At 41.3% G+C, this 26,636-nt stretch overlaps 2 protein-coding genes across 3 annotated transcripts; one reads left to right on the top strand and one right to left on the bottom strand.

The window, feature by feature from the left end:
* Positions 1 to 11: 11 nt before the first annotated feature.
* ftr82 (finTRIM family, member 82) lies at positions 12 to 26,463 on the top strand. 2 transcript variants are annotated; one of them, XM_054730889.2, is made up of 8 exons: positions 12 to 97; positions 19,143 to 19,761; positions 23,022 to 23,117; positions 23,202 to 23,435; positions 23,517 to 23,676; positions 23,753 to 23,809; positions 24,713 to 24,787; positions 25,385 to 26,463. In XM_054730889.2, the coding sequence occupies exons 2-8, from the start codon at positions 19,171 to 19,173 to the stop codon at positions 25,903 to 25,905; spliced, it is 1,734 nt and encodes a 577-aa protein (XP_054586864.2). In that variant the 5' UTR covers positions 12 to 97; positions 19,143 to 19,170; the 3' UTR covers positions 25,906 to 26,463. The 2 variants fall into 2 exon arrangements, with proteins under 2 accessions (XP_054586864.2, XP_015817233.3); XM_015961747.3 differs by lacking the exon at positions 12 to 97 and adding an exon at positions 9,379 to 9,485.
* Positions 1,980 to 7,375, bottom strand: ftr83 (finTRIM family, member 83). Its single transcript, XM_015961749.3, has 7 exons — positions 6,699 to 7,375; positions 5,562 to 5,657; positions 5,160 to 5,393; positions 4,917 to 5,076; positions 4,779 to 4,835; positions 3,340 to 3,426; positions 1,980 to 2,625 (listed from the first exon to the last, which is right to left on the bottom strand). Exons 1-7 carry the CDS (start codon positions 7,272 to 7,274, stop codon positions 2,099 to 2,101), a joined length of 1,737 nt encoding a protein of 578 aa, XP_015817235.1. The 5' UTR covers positions 7,275 to 7,375; the 3' UTR covers positions 1,980 to 2,098.
* Positions 26,464 to 26,636: the final 173 nt, after the last annotated feature.

Raw genomic sequence — 26,636 nt, 5'->3', positions numbered from 1 at the left:
AAACAAGTAGTTTTTTTTTCACAGGGGCACATGGGGGAGCGTTGTTACCATCGGTTGTTACTGAATTGTTTTTGACCAAGAAGACAAAACTAACGAGGTAAATACGTTTCATTACACGATTCTTATAAAGGTACATAAAATGCTAATTCAAAATTTTATAAATGTTAACTCGTTCAATGAATGTTTGTAGAACTGGGTCCGTGCATTTCGTGTTTTCGTCATTTAAATGTTCTCATTGGAAACCAGTAGAAACAAAAGAATCGCTTTTTTCTTAAATTTCAAATACAAAATAATAAGCCATTGCTAAAAAAGGATGAGCACAACTATTAAAACATATTCTATTCACATTTGAAATAGCAAAAATATTTTTAGTTACAAATTTCCAAGTTGCTTTGAGTAAAAAGTCTTCTTACCAGTGAGGGGTCCTTTAAAATCTAAAACACTATAAAAAATTATAAAGAGGTAATCCAGGTAGAAGACATTTGTGTGCTGGTGCATTTAACAAGAATGAAAGCAAAAAATAAAAATAAAGGGACATTTTCTTGTGACTTTCTTTTTTATATACTTTCAAATGGAATTGTCCTGTTGTGAATTGATGACATGACAACAATTGCAATCTACTGAGCTTTCTCTTAAAATAATCTAAACAAATAAGCAATGAGAATAAGAATGCATCAAGCACAAAACACATTAAAATACTATAATTTTGAAAATAAGTCATTTTAAACCAAGGCATTTGGAACAAATACGTGAGGGACGTTATTTCTCAAATACACACGTACCATTCAAATTATCTTGTGACTATTATGTAAGTTTAAATGTAATAAGTTTTTTATTTCAAGTTTTGAAGGGTTAATCAGATATATTTTTGTTCTATATTAAAAAGAAACACATCCACATGGCATAGGAAGGCCAACATTGTCTGATGGAAAACGCCATAATAAAGCTCTAAAAGCTTTTCTCCACCAGAGGTAGCAAAGCTCATAATTTAAAGCTGTGGAATTTTTGTTCATGTGAACTTGCAGTGATCAATGCAAAGGAATATCAATCAAAATATCTGATAAGATAAGTTGGCTGGCACTCCATCCTTAAGTTTTCTTCTGACAAGTTAGATTTCGTGTTTTTATACCTTTAGAAATGCAAAAAAAAAGGGTGTAAAGCAAAGTGTGCTCAAATCTTTCTGGAGCAGGTTTTCATCTCCTTCCTGTCATTAGAATTCCCCCCTAAAAGTGCAGCTTTCGGGATTCCACACACTTTAAATTACATAACTGACATGATTGGCTAACTGGGTATATGTTTACTTGAAAGCTTGAAATCAGAAATACTTAAATGAGTCCCACCCATGTGATCACTGCAGTCTAAACAAAAAGAGTAATGTTTATTATTTGGATTTGTTTGTGCTAGGGACAGAAGAAAATATCGATACATTGAAATATTGCGATAGTTTGTGATATGATACTGAATCGATATTTAAAAGCACAGTATACATTTTTATTGAGAATTTACTGTATTTCTTTTGTGTGGGGCAATTCAAACTCCACTGCTAGGTGGCAGTTTTTACCACCATTCTGACAGAACAACAAGAACTGACTTGGAAGCATCTCGCCTGACTTTTCTGATTACATTTTCTAATTAAGTTTCCAATTAAAGTATTGTCTGGCTTTGATTATCACAGTATATCGTATCGTCTGCCCTGTATTCTGATGTATATTGTATCACCAGATTCTTGCCTATACACACTTCTGGTTTGTGCATCAGGAGCTGGAATTTAGAATTAGAGAAGTAGAAGCTCAAGGATTAAAAAAAATATATGAAGAAAACTGAAACAGTTTTTCATAATAAATGTTTATTGATTATAAAAAAAAGGCGTCATCATATCATACATCAATCAAGTACGGCTTTGATTATTTGCACCTAAAATGTTCATGCCCGTTGACATTCACCCCCTTGAACCTTTTTCATATTGATTGAAGGACCAATTCACATTTAAATTATTTTATTTTATTTTATCAACAATTTCAATTTGTTACAAAAATACCTGTGTGAAGTTATCATAAAGTAGTAATGTTTTCAGTAAACGACCCAACAGGTTATTAAATCACACCTGCACGATGGTGATAGCTGACTCATACCAAACCCAGAAACCTGGATAGACAGCTTCAGCAAATGATGCATTGAAGCGGTGGATGAGAGACATGGTGTCTCCTACTGCGTAGAAAGCGAGCGTACCCCCATTGTGGTCCAGGAAAACCCCGATACGGGAGGAGTAGGGCGCTTTGATGTCTATCTGTTCCTTGTTGTGGCGGGCCGAGTAGCTGGAGTCAGAGCAGAAGAGACTCCATGACTTGCGGTTGTAGCCGATGCGGCAGCTGTCGCCGTAGCCTATCCTCTTGATGCCTTTGTAGGTAACTCCGATGGCAGCTCCCTCACCACTCCAGTCCACCTCCCAGTAGTAGGTTCCTCCAAAGAGGGGTTCCTTACACAGGACCTGAGGCAGGGAGTCAAATCTGGCTGAGCTGTTGCCGTAATTCTGGGGGTCTCTCTTTAGAGTGGCCTTTCTGTTTCCCCGAGACAGGTAGAGCTGTCTGTAGGCTGTGTTCGAGTCCAGAGTCAGCTGGCAGGCATCTAAAGAGGGTCACAGGTTAAATATAGCATTTGCGTAGGAAAAGGAAACATTAAATCTAAACTGTTTGGAGGTTAATAAAAATGAGTAAACCAAAAATGGCTGAATACCCCCTCACCATTGCACCACCAACAGGAAGGTCCCAGAGGTTAGCAGATGTGATTAACACTTCGAACTCTGTTAAATGTTTTACTACCTTCTGCAAGAGCATGCTTTGCAGAAGAAAAAAGCAAGAGACCCTTTGGCTGCACACACACAGAATTAGAATAATCCCAGCGGTAAAATATCACCTGCCCACTGTGCATCTGTACCTGTGCAGGTTACAGCTGGTGGGACACCCGGTGGTCTCGCCTAGTTCGGGCAGACCTATGATCTGGAATACCAGAAGTACCAAAACCGTTTGTGAGTCCGACCTCAAGACGAAGTTCTCCAAACAAAGAGCATGTTGAGCACCAGCAATGGATTCTTAAGCAGTCCTAAGTTTTAGGTCGTTTAAGACACAGATGCTACAGGAGCAGCATCTTGAATAGAAATGCGTTTCAGGCTATCTTAAAGGACCTCCAGACCAGCCTGTGTCTGTCAACGCTGTGTTTTTCTAAATTCTGATTTTGTGGTAAGCCACAGGGTCTGACTGGAAACCTCATCAGTAAGTAAACAACCTCATACGCTGAGCAGAAAGAGAGAGAGAGATCATCTGTGTCACAGCAGAAACGTACATCTCATGAATTCTTCTCTGTACTGAGGCTCCTGGACTGGGACGGACTTGTACATCGCAGCTTCCTTGAACACCACGGCTTCCTCACCTGTGAAGGAACAGATCAGAGAAGAGTTGGTTGGTTAGGGAATAAATAAATTATACATACATATATTTACCTAAAATTTGTCAGTTCTGCTTAACTGTGCATGCAAATCTACATGCAATCTGAATTATTTGCACGACACACTGGAAAAAGCGCCCCTGAACTGTAGCTAAACAGCCAATCATGTTTGGTTGCAAGAGAGAGCTGATAGATTGGGGTATAGCACCACAGACATCAAATAAGACACCCCATGGACTGGTGCTGCCTACTGAAGCTGGCGTAGCAGTGTGCTGCCATCTTGGATAGGTCACCACTCGCCCCCATTGCATTTATTTCTACTGAGGAAGGCAAGGCAGTTTTATTTATATAGCATACTTCATTCACAGATGCAATTCAATGTGCTTACCTAACTAAAAAGCACATTTTATTATGTTTTTTTTGTCACAAAATCAGACACACGGTATCGTATGATAATTAAAACAGAAATATAATTAAACAACATAAATTAAAATAAAATCCCATCAGGTAGGCTAGAAAAGTCAATAGTATTCCCACGTGTCCATGAACATGAATTTGTAGACTGGGTGCTGGAGAGCCTAACAGTGTCGCTGCCATTTTGGATGGGTTCCTCACTCTCCAAACCCAACTGGAGTCAACATTGAACGGGCAACTATACCGATTCTTTGTGCAGCCTACCGCTGCAACAAGCATCATATTGTAAACAGATCACATGGAATTACTAGCCTACATTTTGGGATTTTATATTTGAATTTATTTTGGTTAATTGTATTTATGTTTTAATTATCATGCCATACTATATGTCTGATGTTGTTAAAAAATATAGTAAAATGTGTTTTTCATTTGGGTGAACACCTTCCTCAGTAGAGAGAAATGCACTGGGGGCAATAAAGACCCATCCAAGATGGCGGCCGGCCCTTCTCTCTCTCTCTCTCTCTCTCTCTCTCTCTCTCTCTCTCTCTCTCTCTCTCTCTCTCTCTCTCTTTCTCTCTCTCTTACACACACACACACACACACACACACACACTGTTGCAGTAAAATACGTTTATTTGTTCTCATATTGTGTTCTATTTTATTTTACCGGTATTTCCATTTCATCTTAGTGCTGCTTACTGGTGGAAATGAGCATTGCGTTTGGAGCAGATGATCTTTGGGCTTTTACAAACTGTTTCGTGGGTAAGAACAAGAAAGGACAGATGAGGAAGGGAAATCTTTTGGCACATCTGCCCCATCAAGATTTTATCCTGCCACTGATTGTAGTTGTAGTCCTCCTCATCTAAACCTTCATAAGAGTCAATTTTCTACTTTAAATAAATATTCTCATTTTCCTCACTCACCTTTGATTGACTTTCTTTTCTTGGGTTCATCCAGCTGACAGAAGGTCATTTTATTCACTGTAAATAGAAGAGATGACAGCGTTAATGCAACCAGTGGGCTCATAGCAGTTAAACAGACTGATTTTGCACCACACTCACCTGTCGTGGCGACCTTTACCAGTTCATCATTGCTGAATTCGTTCATATGCTGCTTCATCTCGGACACAGCCTTGGTCACGGGGCCAAAGGTGAAGTAGGGGTTAACGGTTACCGAGGGCAGCTCCTCAGCCTCTGTCTGGGCTATCAGCATGTGGTAACTCTAACAGAGGAACACAGATGCCTTTAACACTAAACCTTTCCTGTTTTGCAGTTGTTTTAGTTTTATGGAGGCGTGGCTGTTACCTGGATGAAGTGGATGTGGTCCTCGGTGCGGGACAGCTGGGTGATCTCGTTGTCTCTCCTCTTAAGGTCGTCAATCTCGTTGCTCAGACGCTCCATGTGACCCTCGGCGTTATTCAGCGCTGCTCTCTTGTTGCTTGATATCAGCTTCGCCATCTCCTGCTGCATCCTCTCAATGGAGCGCATCATGTCACTGAACATCTTCTCGCATTCCTGCAGCGCTCTCTGGGCCGAGTTCTGCACAGAGCAAAAAACAAACAAACAAACAAAGTGTAGTCAGTCAACTGGTTTTACAACAATCTGTCATCACTCCTGCATGAAGGAATGTTGTCTGATTTAACTATCCCATCAGCTTGTAGTGGTTAGTCTGGTCTTGTCTGTCTGATGGATGATGGGGTTACAAACCTTCAGCGCATCCACTGCATGTTTTAGTTCCTCCATTTGTTTCAGACGGTCATGAATTTTCTCCTGAATCTCAGCCTGGGTGGCGCCCAGTCGTTGCTGAGAATAAAACAACAGAAAATACAATTAATGAACAGTTTTTCATCAAATTAGCTGCTGAAAATGACTAATTCATCACATGCTGTAGCTCAGACTTCTGTGTATGTGGCTATGGAGCACCATTCATAAACTATTATGTTTAAAATGAAAAATAGGTATGTTTGCCATATTTAGCATTTTGACAGCTGTATATAATCACATTTAACCCCTTACAATAAAAATGAACTGTAACATTTTAAAGTCACGTTTTCACCACATTTATTTTAAAAATTACAATATTAAACTGTGTTTAAGCATAAATCCATAATAATAATGTTAAAAATAAGTATTTACTATTTTAATGTTGAATCTAAATTATGAAATCTAAATGTGCTGTTTTAAAACAAATATTTAGCTAATTGGGATTTTTGTAAAGCAGAAGTAACAAGTAAAGAAAATGCAAGAAGAAGAGATCCCCTGTCCAAGACCAGATTGTGAGTTTGTTTAAAAAAAGAGTGGTTAAATGGACTCATTCTCAGACCTTAACAAGGGGGTCACCTTATCTTGTTTTTAATGACACTGCAGGGCAAATATTTAGTTTAAATCACTCACATGCATATTTAGATTTCTACATTTGGATTTAATATATTTAGATTTGATCTTAAATATTTTAAGATCATTTGAAGCCAAATATTTAGTTCAAATCACTCACATGCATATTTAGGTTTCTACATTTGGATTTAATTTAATATATTTAGATTTGATTCTAAATATTTACTTTTAAGATTATTTGAAGTAAAATATTTTTTATATGTAGTACTGAACCACCAGCACCCTTTGGCTAACACCCATCAATGCATGTGCTCCTAACCGCCTTAGGCTTTGTTTACTTCAATACTAGCTGCTTTTTTCTCTGAATAAGTACATGTTTATGTAGTAGTTTTTGATACACGACGCATTGTTCTTTAGCATCTTGTGCAAAGCCCATGAAGGCATGGCCGGCTGATAGCTAAGCCAGCACCACCCTGATAAACCTGTCGGTTTGAGTGAGTTGTTACCTACCTGCTCCTCAGATCGTTCCTGCTCTGCTGACACCATGTCGTGACCCTTGTGTTCCTTCACCGTGCACAGCACGCAGATGCACATCTGGTCAGTGCGACAGAACAGCTCCAGACCTTTCTGATGCTGCGGGCAGATCTGCCTGTCCAGGTGGCCGATTTCATCCACCAGTTTGTGCCTTTTGAAGGTGGCTGACTCAAAATGAGGCTTGAGGTGCTTCTCGCAGTAGGAGGCCAAGCACATCAGACAGGTCTTGATGGCTTTGTGCTTTTTTCCCACGCAGATGTCGCAGCCGACATCCTGGGGTCCTGCATAGTTGTAGTCAGGGGAGGGAGGTGCAGGTGGAGCGGGCTCGGAGTTACGTTGGGTGGTGGAGTACCGGGAGCCTCCCGAACGTCTCGGCGTGGGCCTCTTGTTGTAGGTCACTCTGCATTCAGGGCAGAGGTAGGACCCTGTGCTCTCAGCGTGGTCCCAGTATGTCTTCAGGCAGATTGAGCAGAAGACGTGTCCACATGGGATGGACACTGGGTCCCTGAGATATTCCTTACACAGGTAGCAGTTTTCTTGGTCGAAAGACATGGGGAAATCTTGGGAGGTGTTCCTTCCGATGCCGAGAAGGTGCAGCAGAGGCAGACTCTGACTCGTGTCAGCACAGTGGCAAAGTGAACCCACAGGTAGGACGGGAGCATTTTATAGAGAGTAAACACAGGGAGGCTAAACTGGTTAAGCCGAAACCAGTAAAACAAGGGTGGGGTAAGAAATGGACACAGTGAACATGCCCAACTGTTACAGAGGGCAAGGAGAATGAATGAAATGTGTGATCTGAAGATAAAACATATTCTTGTGGAATGATTGTCAGCAAAAATAATCAATGTTTGTCCTTTTATTGAACATGTGAGACAACTTACAAAAACTAGTGGCCTTTTACTATTTTATGCATTTTTAAAAGGACTTTCAATCAGAGCATTGCATTCCTTACGTTGGTTGACTTGAGGAGTATATACATGTAACATAGCAAATACACCAAAAAGACAAAAAAATCACACCTAAGATCTCTAGCAGAGCAGAGAGATTGTAGGCGTGTCCTTCTCTTCACTCAGGTGTACTCTAATTACTTCAAAGACTTACTTGTTTGACCCGAGTCTCGCTGATTGTTTCCTTTCATAAGGACACGAATAACGACTATAGGAATCGTCTCTGTGTTTTTTGTTGGAATCAGTTGGTCTCCTTCTACCAGTGAGATGCTGGCTCTCACCCCGCTGCAGAGCTGTTAATTATCAACTCTTTTAGCTTAGCTTCCCCCCGAGTTTCTGTAAATCAACACTTTGACTGAATTTAAAGTAGCTTAAAGAATTTTGACCTGACCTAAAAACCCAAATTGTATATGATTCGTCTCACAGTGAGACCCCCCCCCCCCCCCCCCAACACACACACACACACACACCCTTCCTCTAGCCAAGATGGAGTTTCAGGGCTGTTGAGATGGAGCTAGGAATGCAACTACACTTGATAGCCCAGATAACAGGAGAGCCAGGAAAGCTTGCATAAAAGATTCCATTGTGTTAAAGCCAGCAGAGCCCAACGGAGTGTCAAGCGTTATATGGGCCCTGTTGTGTGTCAATAACAGTAACCACAGCTGACATGTACGACTATAAATGAAAGTCTTCCTGCTGCAGTCACACACTTTCATGCGAGCCTTCTACAGCTGTGTATTTTACAGGGGGCTGAAAAAGGTTGAAGTTAGTTTTTATATGACTGATTCTGGTTCTGAGGGATGACGCAAATTACCGACTCCGATTCCAGTTTATGCAGAAGAGCTATAATTGAAGAAAAACTTTTTAAAAGACTTAATTATTTTGAAAGTTGTGATTCTGGAGGTAAAATCCTCCACGTTTGTTTTTACTAGCATGAATTAGCACTTGGCAATGTTGAGTTCATGATAAAAAGACATTCTTTATTGCTACTAGGCACTGGTGGATTCACGGACCACAGGAAGAATAAAAAAAACTCATTTTTTAATTTCTGTTGAAAACTGAAAAGCAGGTGATAAAGATTTTTCCTCTTTTAGTGCAAACGCGCATTCTTTTGTCCGGTCTGAAAATATCTCAACCACGTTTTCCTTGAATGTACACCTATAGGCCCTTTTCCACAATCGGATTGTCTGGATATTTTACCGGACCTTCGTGGCATGCACCATTTCTCCGATGCTGGCCCTAAAGGACCATTTTCCAGGCCATTTTAGGATCCGACGGAGTACCTGAACTGGGGTGTACTCAGAAAGGCCAGGTAGAATCGCTGGACCGGACTTGTGGTTAGCTCATGCTGATTGGTTGTAACTCAATTGGAAATTCTTTCTGCAGAAATCGCCAAAACAACCAGTGTTTGTAGAATTAAACAAGTTGCTGATGAAGCAGAATGGACGGAAGTAAAATAATCATCACTGACACTGCTTTAAAATTCTAAACTTCCAACACAGAAAAATGTGGCAGAATTCCCCCACAACGCCGTAATCCATGGTACTTTGGAATTTCACAAAGCACCCATAAAAAACAACACGTCTTTGTTTCATTGAACACCGCTTTTTGTATCACAGAGCTCTCCTCTTCGCCCGAGTGGCACAGATCAGTGACATCACTCACTGCCAAACCGGTCGCGATGTGCTAACGTCTTAGCAAAGTCCTTATAGAGCCGATTTTGTATGGAGACAGAATGGCTGAGAGGACCAAGCCTGCGCATACTCACCTTCCCAGAAATGTCCCGGAACTCCTACAGTGGAAACATGACTTTCGGGTGAGTCAAACATTTCAAGATGATCACCACAGCTCACCAGCATTAGCAAGCGCAAAAATGTCTGTAACTCAATTAGGCTTAATGATAAGCTAAATCACCATTTTGTTGTAGCTGACATTGCATGAGGTATGCACTTAATTTTATTTTTAAGATTTTGCCAAAACAAATATTTGTCAGAAGATAATAAAAAATAAATAAGTACTCCTGCAGGCACTCTATTGTCTCTCACAATGATTTGGCCTGAATTATTTTAAACATCATAAATAGTTAATAGTTGAATTTACTTATTTTACTTACTTAATTACTTTTAATTACTTAATTTACTTACTTTACTCTATTTTTTACTTTGAGCATCAAAGGCGTCTACAGATGTTGATCAGCTACATGCCTTCATACAGTGTAAAGGAGGGTGGAGGATGTTATCAGTCAACAGCAGTATTTTGTTTAGTCAACCCTCAGTTTCCCAGCAGGTTATTTTTAAAGCAGAATTATTTACCTAAACTATATTAAACTAGATTATTTATATTTAAAGGGACATTATGGAAGTTTGACAACCAAAACATGTATAGAAATAATACATTTCAATCAATTTTATTTATATAGCGCCAAATCAAGGCACTTCACATAATAAACATTCCAGTTCAGGTCAGTTCATTAAGCCAATCAGAAATAATGTTTCCTATATAAGGAACCCAGCAAATTGCATCAAGTCACTGACTAGTGTCAGTGACTTTACAGCAATCCTCATACTAAGCAAGCATAAAGCGACTGTGGAGAGGAAAACTCCCTTTTAACAGGAAGAAACCTCCAGAAAATCCTGGCTCAGTATAAGCAGCCATCCTCCACGACTCACTGGGGATCGAGAAGACAGAGCAGGCACACACACACACACACACACACACACACACACACACACACACACACACACACACACACACACAAGACAAAGTAATGTGTCTATAGTTATATTGCGAATTCTTAGTAAATATTGTATTTGGTGAGAGATAAACTTTATTGTATTTATCCTAGTGGATCTATAATTAAACGCATAAACTAGTAGTAGCACATCCAACGTCAAGGAAAGCAAAAAGTTATTATCAGGAGAGGGAAAATGTTTAAGTGGTTAGCAGCAGTGTGCTAGACGATGGCCCCCTCCATGAGGCCACCACAGCTCAGCAGAACATCATTGTAGCTTCTTCTGGGGAGAAAAACACTTGGAGAAAAAATAAAGTTAACAGCTGAAATTGCAGAAAATAATACAGTTAAAGAGCAGATTGTAGAAGAAAGTAGTAGAGTGTGAAAAGTGGTCAGTGTGTCCTCCAGCAGTCTAAGCCTATAGCAGCATAACTACAGAGTTAACTCTGGATAATCTATCCTATTTAGATGGAGGCATGTTGGAGGCAGGGCAAGGGAGAGCCGTCTTTACCGACTGTACACTCCACCTCCCTCTACTCCCCCACTTGTCCAGATTTAGGCTAACATCAGATTTTAACCATAGGCCCTATCAAATAAAAATGTTTTAAGCCTATTCTTAAAAGTAGACAAAGTGTCTGCCTCACAGACTAAAGCTGGGAGCTGGTTCCACAGGAGAGGAGCCTGATAACTAAAAGATCTGCCTCCCATCCTAAGTTTAGATATTCTTGGAACCACCAGTAGACCTGCAGTCTGAGAGCGAAGTGCTCGGTTAGGAACTTATGGAACAATCAGATCACTGATGTATGATGGAGCTTGATTATTAAGAGCTTTATATGTGAGAAGAAGGATCTTAAAATCTATTCTGAATTTAACAGGTAGCCAATGTAGGGGAGCTAAGACAGGAGAGATATGATCTCTCTTTTTAATTCTCATCAGAGCTCTAGCTGCAGCATTTTGGACAAGCTGAAGACTTTTAACTACATTCTGTGGACTTCCTGAGAGCAATGAATTACAGTAATCCAGTCTTGATGTAGTAAATGCATGAACTAGTTTTCCAGCATCACTCCTGGAAAGGATGCTTCTAATCTTAGCAATATTCCGAAGGTGGAAAAAGGAAATCCTACAAACCCGTTTAACCTGGGATTTGAATGATATGTCCTGGTCAAAGATAACACCAAGGTTCCTTACTTTGTTCTCGAGATTAATGTAATGACATTCAGGTCAGGTGATTGACTAAGCAATTTCCTTTTCTGGATTTCTGGTCCAAAGATGAGAACTTCCGTCTTGTCTTGATTTAAAAGCAAAAAATTTAGAGTCATCCAATTTTTTATGTCCTCAAGACAAGCCTGTAATCTACACAACCGATTAGGTTCATCAGGGTTAATGGATGAATATAACTGAGTATCGTCAGCATAACAGTGGAAGTTTATCCCATGCTGTCTAATGAGTTTACCAATTGGGAGAATATACATAGTAAAAAGAATTGGTCCAAGCACTGAGCCCTGTGGTACTCCACAAGTAACCCTGGAGTATGAAGACGATTTGTCATGTACATTTACAAAATGAAATCTGTCAGACAGGTAGGATTTAAACCAGCCTAGCGCTGTTCCTTTGATCCCTACAACATGTTCAAGTCTTTCTAAAAGAGCATTGTGATCAACTGTGTCAAAGGCAGCACTGAGATCTAACAAGACTAGAACAGACACAAGATTCTTATCTGAGGCCATGAGAATGTCATTTGTAACTCTCACTAATTCAGTTTCAGTGCTGTGATACTCTCTAAAACCAGACTGAAATTCCTCAAACAGATCATTAGTGTTTAAATGCTCACATACTTGGATGGCCACTATTTTCTCCAGGACTTTGGATAAAAATGGAAGGTTAGATATTGGTCTATAATTCATTGGGTCATTTGGATCCAGAGAAGGCTTCTTAAGTGAAGGTTTGATTACATCAACCTTAAAATCCTGTGGTACATATCCTTTTACTAAGGATAGATTGATTATATCTAGAATGGGGGCAGTAACCAAAGGAAATGCTTCTTTAAATAATTTGGTTGGGATTGGATCCAAAATGCAAGTTGAAGGTTTAGATGAAGCTAATATTTTTGATAGCTCTGAAAGCTCAACTGGATCAAAGCGGTTCAAGCACAGATGAGGGTCTACAGTCACCTCTGATGCTGCCTCACTTACTGAGGAAGAAGAAATCACATTAGGGAGGATGCTAAAGATTTTGTTTCTAATAGAATTAATTTTACTTGTAAAAAATCCCATGAAGTCATTGCTGCTGAGGGCTAAGGGAATAGATGGTTCAGAGCTATGATTCTGTGTAAGTTTAGCAACTGTACTGAAAAGAAATTTAGGATTATGCTTATTCTCCTCAATTAATGCTGAGAAATAAGCAGTTCTAGTTTGTCGAAGCTTATTTTTATAAAGCACAAGACTATTTTTCCAGGATAGGTAGGCCTCCTCATGGTGCGTAGAGCGCCATGTTCTCTCCAATTTCCTAGTTTTGTTTTAAGGCTCATAAATGAGAATTAAACCAGGGAGCCAACTTCCTGTCCCTAATTACCTTCTTTTTTAAAGGGGCAACATCATCTAATGCCACACATAAAGAGTAATTAACATGATGAACTAAGGCATCAATTTGTGAGGGGCCAGAACTGAAAATATTGCCCTCTGCTACATGCCTCTGAGATGCTGAGGACAGTAAAGATGGAACAGTTGATTTAAAAGATGCAACTGTGTTGTCAGATAGACCGACTATAGTGAAATTTACTTTCATGTCTCGAGAACTCAGTTATAAAAAACTCAAAGGTTATTAGAAAGTGGTCCGAGAGGACTGGATTATGTGGAAAGATCGTTATTTCCTCACAGTCTATGCCAGGGATTCCCAAAGTGTGGTGCGCTAGGGGGTGCGCGAGGTGAAAAGTGTAATGGCTGCAGTGCTCAGAGAAGTCTGTCATATGTCACCATTAGCGTAGCCAGAAACTCATTTGTGGGTGGGCCAAAGAAAAAGTAAGTGGGCACAATAAATGTAATTGAAAACAAATATATTTTTGCGCGTGTGTCCTCCACATGTGCCCTAGCTTCATAATAACAATGCGCCGAGCTTCAGCACTCTGGCCTGCGCACGCCGATATGTTCCGTATTTGATCATTTTTAACGATGTTGGAGAAATCTGAAGGTGGCGAGTCATTCTGGCAGATTGTAATTAACACCCTGTCTCATGCAGGTGTTCTGACATTGTAAACACCGCGGTCAAGTGAGCCGTCATTATTGTAAACCTCACACACAGAACATTGTGGATGTAACAAAATAAATCAAGAAAAGATTCCCATTCAGGCTATTAACAGCGCGCTGAAGATCTGAAGTTCAGAGTGCGTCTGTCAGAGGTCAGACGCGTTCCAGTGGAACCACGGCTCACGGGTGCACAAGTGAGCACATCTGGGCTGGGCAGAAGTAATTTTACAACATTGGTTTAAATAGCGCCAATAACGAGACGCGGTGACTGGAGTGGCTCATGGAGCTGTGCCGCGCGCGCGCGCGCACACACACACACAGATTAAATAAGCGCGCACGCTGCGCAAACTCCGGCGCGCCGTCAGTCTGAAAGCAGAAATGAGTGCTGCCTCCTCTGTGATAAAAACTTTTAAGAGGTTTTATAACAATATTTTTCATTCAAGGTCAAATTAAGATATTAGCTTCTATTTTGGGATGACGTATTAAAGTCGGGTCCGCTCCAGCCAGTGACTCCGAACCTGACAACGCCTGTTACTGCAGCATTTGTTATTCCAGTCCGCATGGCAGCGGATCGCAGATTCAGCCACACCATAAAACAGCAATAAGTCGGTCTGAGGCAAAAGTGAACCTCATGGCTTTTCCATATTTTCCCCTATTGACATTTGATTACGCACAAGTAGGTGATCAGCTCAGGTTTACGCAGAGCAGAAGGAAGGAGCGCGCTCTGGCCGCACAGGTTAAACGTTCCTACTTTAAGAAAACTGTTAAATTGCATTGTTTATGTGCTACCTGGGCACTCTAAATATTTATTTAAAATTAAATCAAAGGAAATTGTAATGGTATCGAATGTTTATTAATTACTATTTAAAAAATGAAAGTGATGGGGAAAAAGGTCGATCATATTTTTTTTTACCCTGGCTGTTTAGCTTGACGTCTGATATATATATATATATATATATATATATATATATATAGCCATGCCCTGATGTGGGGGTTTGCTGCTCGGGTTGAGCAGGCTGCTTCATGCGCGTTCACGCTCAGGCATCGTCCGTAGCATTTGCTATTCGTAGCTTTAGCAGCAGAGAGAGAGGTAGTGCCAACTCAGCGACTTTGTCGCTGTTCCTAACGCCTAGTGACAAACCTAGCTACATTTCTGAGGACCCTTACCTACTTTCTGTAGAACTTTCTTCTAGATATTTCCTGCAAATTAGCAAAAAAATAGCCATTTTTGCTCCGAACCGTTCTTTGGTTTTACGTTGTTTCGGGTGTTATCAAGGATATAAATGTTACAGATGCTATGAATGTTACTAGAGTGTAGCTCATCTTTTAAGATGTCTGACTCTCATGCAGAAGCCCTCGGTTCGATTCTGGATGTGAACAGTTTATTTAGAGTTTCTTTTATACATTAATGGTATATTTTTTTACAGTAAGATGCCCAAATTTTTATTTGAGACTCGCCGAACAGTATTGAATTCACAGATAAAAAAAGATGTGGGTTCAACTTTCATTTTGGAACAATTTTTCAAGCAAGGGAAGGGAATGATCTTAGCATGCAGGAGGACTGACCCATCATAAACCTTTGTCGGCTGTGCTGAAGAGAAAGATACAGAACCAAATTATTTAATTAATTAGCTGCGCGTTCTCCTGTCCTCTGTCCTCCGGGCCACACACACACACACACACACACACACACACACACACACACACACACACACACACACACGACTGTCTCAGCTGTTATTTTTGTTAAGGAGTGTGCACGTACAGCATGTGCGCCTCGTGCACGAGCCTACTATTGAAGCTGCCGTTACGCTTTTGGCCTGAGGGGGCAATCGCGAGTATAAAAATTCAAAAGTCTGTAAAGTCCCTTTAAAATAGACAAAGCTGATCACTGCATATTTTGCACATTTATGTTGTCTTTGCTTTGCACAGGAAAGCCTAATTTACTAACAATTTACCTTGTGCACCGATTTGAAAGTGTCACGTTGAGAGCGCAGGTGGATTGGACCCAAAATGCAGACACCAAAAGAACTGAATGCAGGAGCGGTTGTATAAATGAATTTCCTTTTATTAAGGATGCTGCTCAAAACTCGAAAGGTGCAGAACTCTAAGCCTGAAACAAAAACTCGGAATGACAAAAAACAAAAGCTCACTTATGAGCCAGAATCTGGATTTACTCGAGAGGGACAAAGTAACGCTGACACATACAATGGACCGACAAAACACTTCTTCATCTTCTTCTTCAGTGAGTGTTTAATGGCGGATGCAAGCTACTTAGCGCATTACCGCCACCCTCCCAACAAAACACTGAGACGCTGACAGGGTTATATACACAAGGGCTGGGTGATTAGGAGATGAGGAGCAGGTGCGTGGGGAGAGAGAACTGAGGAGAGACTGGTGGAATCAATAAACTTAATGGGAAGAGAAAACCAAGCAGAGGAGGGGATTAACCATAACCTATGAGACAGTACATAAATAAACCTAAAAGACTAAGGGTACAGGAGAACCAAAGATAAATAACTAATGACCTGAGGAGTGAGGGAGACTAATAAACAAGTGGGGAAGTAAAACACACACTAAGGGAGACTTAATAAAATGAAAACCTGAACCTATAGAAAACTACAGAGGCGTGACTAGGGGAAAACCTCAAGGGACACCTGGGGGAAAACCTGGAGGGGCTGGGGAACAAAAAGGATACAAAACGCTAGGGGGGAACATGAGGGAAACCAGGAAGGAGCTGGGGACAAGAAGGGACATAGGAGGCTTGGGGACACATGAGGGGAACCTGGAGGGGGCTGGGGACCACAAGGACACAGAACTTAACAGAAAGTTTAGGCCGATATTGATATCTGATGTTAAAATTGCTGTTATATCTGATAATCAATATTTACGATGTCACATTACCGAAAGTAGGGATGTAAGAAAATAATGATAAACTGAAAAATTGCTAAAATTTGTGTTCATATTAATATATTTGAGAGAGAGAGAGAGAGAGAGAGAGAGAGAGAGAGAGAGAGAGAGAGAGAGAGAGAGAGAGAGAGAGAGAGAGTGTGTGTGTGTGTAAAATTAAACTTTGTGCTTAAAACTTTATTTCTTTTGTGTGGTGCAATTCAAAGTCTGACTGCTAGGTGGCAGCAGTTTGCACCACCTTTATCTTGTCGGAACAACGAGATGTCGCGATGACACTCGATGTGTTTTAGAAGTATTTGACCTGATATTTTTAATCAAGTTCAGTCTAAAAAATTGCAAACATTGTCTGACTTTTATTATTGCATATATTGTATCGTATACTGTCACATGACTAAACAATTACGCATCATCACCCCCTCACCCTCTGAAACCTAATACACAAACAGTAAAAAGATGGGGGAAAAAAACATTTGTTAATATTTGCCCAGTTTCCTTATCGGACCAATACAGATTTGTTAAAAAAAATGACTAACATCGGCCGATACAGATATTTATGCCATTATATTGTGCGTCCCTGTGTCCAATAAACCTTTTTACATTTTAGATGCTTACATGCATATCTGCTCTACCAGCCTCAATGTTCGAGCTCATCCTTTGCAGCTTTTGTCTAAGAAGCTGTTTCATATCAAACAGATTACGAGACCAAACACCTTATTATGTGAACAGAAAATGATCAGATGACCATCAGTCAAAGGTTTATTTCTTACATCAGACATTCTTTCTGCTGGGTGTGTTTGAAAAGAAAAGAAAAACACCAAACTTGCCTCCCTTCATTTTTTTTAACCTGACTTTGAAGTTTTACTTTTTTCTGTCTGACTTTGTAATTTTCTTTTAAACATTCTTAGCACCAGAATCCACTTTAAAAGCTAAATGACTGTTTTACAGTGTGACATTGTTATTTTAGGTTTGCTCCAGTGATTTTAGTGCTTTTTTCCCTCAGTTTATTCATGCAAATCTCCCACATTTCTAGTCTCTGCTCATGCATTCAACACTGTGCACTCCATTCTGTTTCGACAAAAAAAAGTTTAATTGTAATATTTTATGCTTTTTCCATCAAATAGTAATTTGTCCTCTCCTGCACTCACATTAATGCACAAGACAGACTCCTCTCACTGAACTTGGAGTGAACTGTGAAGCTTCATCAATAAAAAACAGACATGCTACAGCTGAAAGTAGCAGGATAATTCCTCCTTTTTCTTTAACATCGTGAGTCTGCTCCCAGAAAATAACATATTTGTGCAAATAAGAGCCATAGCATTCCCGTCTCGGGTGAAAACTCAATAAAAACTGTCGTATAAATCTGTTCTTGTGGATTTCTAGAGCTTCTCTGCACAAATAGGATATGTGAGCGCTCCATTTGCGGGTGAGGAAGGAAGGAAAAACTGGCTTATCAGAAACCGTACCAAATATGGAGGGAGGAGAAACTACCAAGAGCATGCAGTAATAAAGCAAGATAGGATGAGGTGCAGCTGATTGTGTTAAAAACTACAACTTACTTTGTTCATTTGGTCCTAAATAGTTTTAAGTGGATTAAAAGTACATGATTAAATTGGTAAAATTAAATGCTTATTTTGTTCTCTGACTTTTAAAGTAAATTTATATGATAATGGATAGAAATCAGTAGATTCAATGTTAATGAGAGAGGAGTTGGGCTGAGATTTAAGCTCTATCCTGGTGGTTTTTTCCTGTAAATGATGAGTGCTTTTACTACGAGAGGAATTTTATTGTTGTTGCTTCAAAAATGTGAAAGAACTGGAATAAAGCATGCACAGTAATGCTAAAACTATCCAACACACCTGGCAGGAATGTGTGTGTGTGTGTGCGTGCGTGCGTGTGTGCGTGCGTGCGTGTGTGTGTGTGTGTGCATGTGTGTGTGTGTATAAATCGGCTCGTGAATGGGAACGAACTGGTCGGACTGGTCACAGAGTAAATAATCTAACTGAATTTCTCAGCAAGTGGCTGATGGATTAAGTTGTGTTTGAAATCTGTCTGAATCCAGAGAGTCTGTGTTTGTTCAGTGGGTGGTCCCCTGAAATTCCTCCAAAACCTTCTGCTGTTTGTCCAACGATAACCGGTCTGAGACAATGGCGATTCTGTGCAACAACAATAGGTGGAAATACAGCTGCTGAGAAGCGTGTGCGCATTTCAGCCGCAGATGAGCCTCATGAGAAATTCCAGCAGAAAGGAAACTGCAGGAGGACAGGAAAGCATTTTCTTGCACGTAACATGTCATTCCTTTTTTTTTTTCTTTTGAACATTTCATTCATCTCTTTTACTCTCTTCCCACACCTCTCCTTCTCTTTTCATTTTCTTCATGCTCAGCTTGCGTATCTGAACTGGGCAGGGCTGGACACGCTCACGGCTCAGGGGGAGGGTTCTCGTCTGCTTTCAATCAATAACCCCAGGAATTTGGAAATACAAGTTAGTCCAGTCCCTGGCAGGCTGTACCACACGGCAGAGGGCGGGCTCACACTCTCATTCAACGAACTCTCCACGCACTTGTGGCATTCTCTCTTGTCTGTTTCCGCAGGTCTGACTGGATTTTGGAGTGCACCACCATGGCTGATCACACATCTCCTGATTACTTCAGCTGCTCCCTGTGTGCGAACCTTCTCAAGGACCCCGTGGCCATCCCCTGTGGCCACAGCTTCTGCATGGATTGCATCAGCGGCTACTGGAACGAGGCTGATTACACGGGGATTTACATTTGTCCCCAGTGTAAGATCACATTCACCCAGAGGCCCGTGCTGCGGCCCAATGCCACCCTTAGCATGGTGGCTGAGAAGATCAAGAAGAGCGGCTTGAACATCAGCCTGAGCACGTCCCAGGGAAATGTCTACGCCGGGCCAACCGACGTCCCGTGTGACTTCTGCACCGGAAAGAAACTAAAAGCTGTGAAGTCCTGCCTGAACTGTCTGGCATCTTACTGCGAGAAGCACCTGAGGCCGCATTACGAGTCGGCCACCTTCAAAAGGCACAAGCTGGTGGATGAATTGGGAAACCTGGACAGGAAGATCTGCCCGCAGCACCAGAAGTCCTTGGAGCTTTTCTGTCGAACGGATCAGATGTGTATCTGTGCTTTGTGCACAGTCAGCGAACACAGGGGCCACGACATAGTGTCCGCTGAGGCAGAGAGAGGCGAGAAGCAGGTAAGAAATCAGTTTCTTAGAAAGCTCAGGCCTCAGAACATCCACACCCAGTTTGTCCTCTCACGAGTGAAAGCGAACAGCGTGTTTTTCTCATCTGCCACTGCTCAAGAACTCCTGTTTGGACTTTGACCCATTTGCCCCAACACTATCAGCTACTCGGGCAGAGCTAAAACAAATCCAGTTCTCTGATTAGCTGAGAGGAAGCTGTGAGGGGCGTGCCTCTGACTTATCACCCTTCCATGAAAGCTGCCTTTTTTCAGGAGAGTGTGGTGATCCAGCTGTGGGATAAACACACAGAAATTGCAGCTTTCCCACCTGTGGGAGTGAGCGGGTTTACTCAGATCCTGGAATGTGAGGGAGTGAGGGCTTCTCACTTCAACCTCAGCACCGTATCATTCAAAGTGACTCACAGATTACATGGCCTGTAAAACAATGTGAAGGAGATAAGAGCGTCAGCAGAAACTAGGGGGTGGAAATGGGTGAGCTGTAACAGCCGCCAGAGATGATGACGGGTGGATGTTTCACTCATAAAACAACATTTACAGCATGCTGAGTGTGGTTTCTCTCAAAGATTCACAACCTGATCCTGCACATCTTTTACTCCATCTCCCGCTCTCTCTCTCCCCCCTCCCCCTTCCCAGATTCCCCACATTCCTCAAGCTTATCTTGAAGAATGGGCTGGTGGGTTGGAGTAAAACGCTGAATTAGTCACTTCTCTCTGTGCACCTTGAAACATCTAAAAGTCAGGCAGCGGTAGTTTCACATTCCTGACGGGGCCAGAATTCTTCTACAGATTTTTTTATCCCCCCTCCTGTCTCCCTCTGAGATAAAAGCACGCCGCGTTAAAAGCTTCTTTGAGTGGGGTTTATTCAGCATGCCGAAGGGCCTCCCCGGATATTCTCCAACAGAGGAGAATGCCAGTCCTGTTTCATCAAATATGAGCTTTTAGTCTCATAATATCAAACATCCAGTTGCATCTTTTAAATCTGATGTAACTCCACTTTTGTTTGATTGCAACACTGCTTTAAAAGGGACATATTATGCAAAACTAGCATTCTTGCTTTCTTTTGTGCTGCCATGTGGGTCTCTACTGCCTCTGTAAACACTCAAAATGTTGGAAAAAAAACATCCATGTCTAAAAATGATATGCCTAAAACAAGCTGCTTCAAAGTCACTGTTTGTGATGTCACTAACGGGGAAATTAGAATAGAAGCACCTCTCACATATTGACCATTTGCACCGACGTCACCTGATCACGTGGGTCCACCATGGTGGACGGCAAAAGCATGTAAACAGTGAGCAACACGAGTACTAAACAAAGGGAAAAGTAGAGCCTGAAATTGTTTTTGCGATCAAAACAAAAACAAAACTCCTCCAGCATTCCTTCAACTAGCTCATGCCCAGTTCAGTTAGCAGAAGAAGTAGCGCATCTAGCGGGGGCTCATAGAGAGCCGTATGCTAACTAGCTTACCAACGTTAGCTGACGTTCTCTCTGCAGCTGTTCACCGATGTAAACATGTTGCTGACTTTGCCTAAATTCACCCCTCTGGATTTATAACTTTATGTTGTAAACAGCGTTTCACTTCACACCAAAGCTGATTGTTAAAAAGTCCGGATCCCTACCAGCTTCTGCTGGTGGTGTTACCGGGTTCAGCTGCTGCTCTCACACCAGAATGAGAAGATCTCTGAACGCCGACTCTCACATAAATAAATAACGTAATTTTAACACACGTAATCATACATTGGAGCTTTAATATTGTTAATAATTGTCTCGCTTTACACTACAGTGGACGGAGCGCAGCCTCCGTGGTGAAATACCCATCCATCAGGATTATCAATAACTTGTATAAACACACCTGTCCCTGTCTTCCTCGTGAAATAAATTAACATTAATCGTACCCGTTAAAAACATGTTCGCTGCAAATCTGAGGGCTGCTAGTCTGCTTGATTGATCGCTGCAGTTCATCTCCGTCCTCAGTCTCCATCAAAGTTATTAAAAAGAAAAAATGAGTTGAGTGTACGTCCTTATCTCTTAGTGCAGCCGACCACGCAGCAAGCTAAAACCATTTTACTGTCAAATCAACTAAATAAAAGCCATAAAAGGCTACAAACTGGCTTGTTTTGACTAGCTTCACTGGAGTTTCTATGGGTGTAAACGGTCTTTTTGCCATCCATCATGGCGAAGGGGGCGGTCACATGAGTGGCGTGACGTCACGTGCAAAGGGTCAATAAGGGAGCAGCTTCCTGGAGGAGCAGTCACTACTCCGAGCCCCTCCCAGATATCAGAGCTTCTCAGCTAATAGCAGCCTGAGAGGAGTGGGGCTGGCGTGACCAGCTAGTTTGTTTTCTTAAAGCAACACGTAATACGTTTCCTGCTTCTCCCTCCTACTGGTTGAAAGCAGAATTACAACTTTCGTAAACAACCTTGCCGTAGCTAGCACTAACAACGCGCTAACGCTAACATGAGCTACCTGATACTAAATAAGCCACAAAGTAAAAAGATCCTCACTGTTGAAGCCTCTAGTTACCTCATGAACATGCAAATGTAAAATATTATTACTTACAAGTCCAGTAGCAACAAAGCCAGGTCACTATAAGTGAAGTCAGTGATTTTGTAGCCTCCTTTAGCTTCCTCAAACCAGTGTAGGCTGCACTGATGTTCACTCTGGTTTTAGCTCTTTGATCACCTCCAAATAAATTACTTTCTTAATTTTACTGGCAGGCTTCGCAAAATTCTTATACTTCTTTTTGTGCTTTTTGTTGATGGTCAACGCACTGAAAAAGCTCATTGCTAGCCTTTATATGAGCTTACGGCACCGTAAACAGCCATTGCCGTAAAGCAGGATGGAGACCTCCCACTAGTGTTCCTACCAAAACCACAAAACTTCTAAGTGCAGTTTCTGGTCAGCAGAGGGCTGCTGACTGCTTTGTGAAGTTGCACAGGTTTATGGCTGAAACCAGTTTAAAAGCAATAGCTTAAAGTGCGAAAAACTCTTTAGTGTTGCTTTAAAGTGACAGAGCCCTGAAACGACTCATTCTGGAAGGTACTGAAAATATCAAGAATAAAACTGTTGAAATTGCTTTATGTGAGAGATTTAGTGCAAAGAACTTCATAAACACATTTCACATTAACCATAGAACTATTATAACTTAAGAAAAAGGTCAGTATATGTCCCCTTTAAAAAAAGAAAAAGAAGGAATGTAGTGTTATCAGTGTGGGGGTAGAAAACCAGTGGGTGTAATATTTATTTACTCTGCAGAAACTGTTGGGAGTCTCTCAAACTGAGATAAGACAAAAATGTCAGGAAAGGATGAAGGAGCTGGAGGAACTCAAGACTGCTGTGGATTCACTGAAGGTACATTTCCTTTGTGTCATTTTTCCTTCAAAATAAAACACACAATCGCCCAAGAAAGTGACAAAAAGTGTGTGTTATGCACAGAACTCGGCTCAGAGAGCCATGGTGGAGAGCCAGAAGATGTTTGAGGACATGATCCGCTCCATCGAGAGGATGAGGTCAGAGGTGACCAAGCTGATTGGTATCAACGAGAAGGCTGCTTTCAACCAAGCCGAGACTCTGATCGAGCGGCTGGAGCAGGAGATCGATGAGCTGAAGAAGAAGGAGTCCGGCCTCAAGCAGCTGTACAGCACCGAAGACCATATCCACTTTCTGCAGGTAAGACACGCCCCCACAGTAGTCCTGGGTTATCCCCAAATAATCACACGGGATATTTAAAACTATTCATCCTCCCATCAGAACTTCAACTACCTCTGCACCCCCACTGATGATGGCTTCATACCCAAAGTGACAGTTAACCCCGACTTCTCCTTCGGAGCGGTCAGGAAGGCCGTGGCAGAGATTAAGGAGCGCCTGGAGGAGTTTGGCAGGGAGGAGCTGCTTAAAATTTCCAAGACAGGTCAGACATGAGCAACAGATCAAAGACTTGAGGCTATAAAGAGATTTAGTGAACAGGAATGTGTTCTGCTTCTCAGTGAACGAGGTTCCGGTCTACACTACAGAGAGCAGAACTCTGGAACGAAGGAGCAGAGGTGAGACGGGTTCATTATTCTTTAGGTTGATGATGTCATCCCTGTGATCTATGACAGGCACCAAGCAGTTGCTACATAGTTCATGCAAAAGCTTTAAACCACACCTCATTTGTCTTTAAGTTGCTCCCATGCAGCCGGGCGTTATTCATCAGCAGTTATTCAGGTTTTTCTGACGTTTTTCTTTGGACTTACTCATTTTCAGTCCAGTACATAAATATTTTCAGAGGAATTAACATGACAGGCTGAGGACAAAGGACGTTTCAGGCCTAAAAAATGAAATAATAAAATAAAGTGTCTGAAAGTCTCAAGAGATGCATCGTTCTTCATCACCGGCGTCCTTCCTATGAAAAGTTTTCAGCTAATTGCTCTTTAAGAATCACCTTGTTGGAGCCAAAATCCTATCTTCTGTAGGAACACCGGTCGATTTTAGGAGCCTTTTTTATGTCTGAATGGTTCAAATGTCAGAGCCAGGTGTCATGGACTGGACTGAAAATTTATTTGAAAAGTCAAAATCTAAAGAAAATTGTTGAAAATCTAAAATTCTTTTTCAAAAACACCTAAAAAGCTTAAAAGAAATGTTTGTTTTCTTGGAAGCAAAATATTTAACCCTCCCACTGTCCTAATGGGTGTGAACCCGTGAGGAAAGTTGCTCATTGAGCAGGGTTGATGGTTTATCCCTTGGGTCCACATGGCGGGGTGAGGAGTGAGCACCACCTGACCCCTGCCACGTGGACCTCAAGGGATAAACCATCAATCCTGCTCAATGGTCAACTTCCTTCGCGGGGTCACCCATAGACAGTGGGACGGTTAAAAACTGATGATTTAAGAATTTTATGCATGAAAATAGCCACATCAGTTGTCACATTAAAGGCATTTCTGTGACCCTGTGCTGCTTGTGTGCAGGCAAAGAAATGACATCGATGGTGGTGGACAACACACCGCCCCCAGAGCCAAAGACCAGAGCAGAATTTCTCAAACGTAAGTACGCGTTAGAGCCTTTCACAAATAAGTGTTTCAATTCAACATCTTTATCAACAGATAATGAACAATTAACATGCAACCTGCTGCAGAAAGGTCAATGAGCAGCCTCAGTTTGGAGAAACAGAGATCACTTCTGGCTGGATGGAGACACAATACGGCCAGTCTCAAAGGCCTCGTAGCAGTTTGTGCAAACATTAAGTTAATAACGTTCATGGTGCCACACATTTCACGTTTGTTCAGGCAGAATGTGCTACAGTAGCTAGCTCTGTAGCTAATGATCATTTATTTAGTTGTTTGTGTAAATATAGTTTTAAAATTAGGATTTTTTTTGTAAAGATGGCAAAAAGACTTCGAAATAATCTTTTTCTCTCCAAACTGAGGTTGTTCGGCTATTTGGAACAGCTAAAGTTCTGACTGATTCTTCTCTCACTGCTGCATCTTTACATAGATTTCTGAAAAACAGAAAATCATTGTTTGAATCACACAATATCAACATTAAAATGAATAAACATAAAAAAATGAAAAGAATACTTAAAACCAGCTCATCTAACCTAGACCAGGATATTAAGGTTGTATTAAATTATCTTCTCTCAGACTTCTGCCAGCTGAAACTGGACCCCAGCACAGCCTACAAAGAGCTCTACATCTCTGATAACTACAGAAAAGTCATCCGCACCAGGGACCTGCAGCCCTACGGGGACAACCCGGAGAGGTTCGACAGCTTTGCCCAGGTGCTTTGCAGGGAGGCGCTGTCCGGAGGCCGCTTCTACTGGGAGATCGAGTGGAGTGGGGAGTTCTCCATTGGAGTGGCCTACAAGGGCATCAGCCGAAAGGGCAAAGGCTCGCTGTGCCTGCTGGGCTACAACGACAAATCCTGGAGCCTCCTGTGTTCCGACTCAGGTTACTCCGCCTGGCACAACCGGGTGGACAAACCCGTCAGCGGCCCCCACTCCTCCAGGATAGGTGTGTACCTGGACCACACGGCAGGCGTGCTGGCCTTCTACAGCATCGGCAGCTCCATGACCCTCCTGCACAGGTTCATCACCACATTCGTGGAGCCCGTCTATCCAGGTTTTGGAGTCGGAACCTCCGTCAAGATCTGCAACCTCAAGTGAACTCTATTGGACACGTCTTCAAAAAAATGTTTATTTTTACATTATATGTTTGCTACAATCTTAAAAATTAAATGTTTTTTAATGGAGGAATTTTGAGTTAAAAAAATAAACTCCACACACTGTATTATACTTTTGCACTGAGCTGTCAAACCATGGCTTCCTAGGACATTAATGACTCAATAATCACACAAGTCCATTATCCTCTATTACCACGTGCAAGTGTCACTATTAAAGGATGAACGTGGAAATGTTTCTATTAACATTCACACCGTCAACCAGCTTGAGCTATTTAACCTAAAATCAGCATAATGTGTATAGACTTGTAGATTTACAATATATTAGACCATTATATTTCACATATTTGAAATGGTTAAGTTTATTAAACGTATTAGTTTCAATGAAGAGTATTTTGTCATTTCATTTTGCCATCTATTCCCATATTTGACTTCATTTTTTCCAATTGAATTTTTATTTAATTTTTCCATGTTTCTGTCATAAACAGAATGTAATTTGCACTTGTTTTGTAACAAGATAGTTCTGAATAAAGAGCTAAACGCATGTTGTGTTTGTAAATGACAAATAGAAAAAACTGAATTTTACATCTGAACAGAACTGTGACTGAAGCTTGTGGATCTGGATGAGTACTCAGAGCTCCCCCTGCTGGCTAAAACCAGGAAGTGAACTAAAATGAAATTATGAACTTGGGTCTTAGATCGCATTTGAATGCATGC

The sequence above is a fragment of the Nothobranchius furzeri genome, chromosome 10, assembly GCF_043380555.1.
Source record: "Nothobranchius furzeri strain GRZ-AD chromosome 10, NfurGRZ-RIMD1, whole genome shotgun sequence".
NCBI lineage: Eukaryota > Metazoa > Chordata > Actinopteri > Cyprinodontiformes > Nothobranchiidae > Nothobranchius > Nothobranchius furzeri.
Note: the sequence above shows the minus strand (reverse complement) of the source record. Positions and strands in the feature narration are given on the sequence as shown.

Bases quoted from the DNA above. Each gene is read 5' to 3' on its own strand.
- ftr83 (XM_015961749.3), bottom strand. From the start codon at position 7,274: ATGTCTTTCGACCAAGAAAACTGCTACCTGTGTAAGGAATATCTCAGG. The intron at 5,077-5,159 runs GTAACAGCCACG...TTCCTCTGTTAG, and splicing joins ACCACATCCACTTCATCCAG to AGTTACCACATGCTGATAGC. The intron at 2,626-3,339 runs GTACGTTTCTGC...GACCCTCTTTAG, and splicing joins CAGAGAAGAATTCATGAGAT to ATGCCTGCCAGCTGACTCTG.
- ftr82 (XM_015961747.3), top strand. From the start codon at position 9,394: ATGGAGACAGAATGGCTGAGAGGACCAAGCCTGCGCATACTCACCTTC. The intron at 19,762-23,021 runs GTAAGAAATCAG...TTTACTCTGCAG, and splicing joins CAGAGAGAGGCGAGAAGCAG to AAACTGTTGGGAGTCTCTCA. The intron at 24,788-25,384 runs GTAAGTACGCGT...ATCTTCTCTCAG, and splicing joins CAGAGCAGAATTTCTCAAAC to ACTTCTGCCAGCTGAAACTG.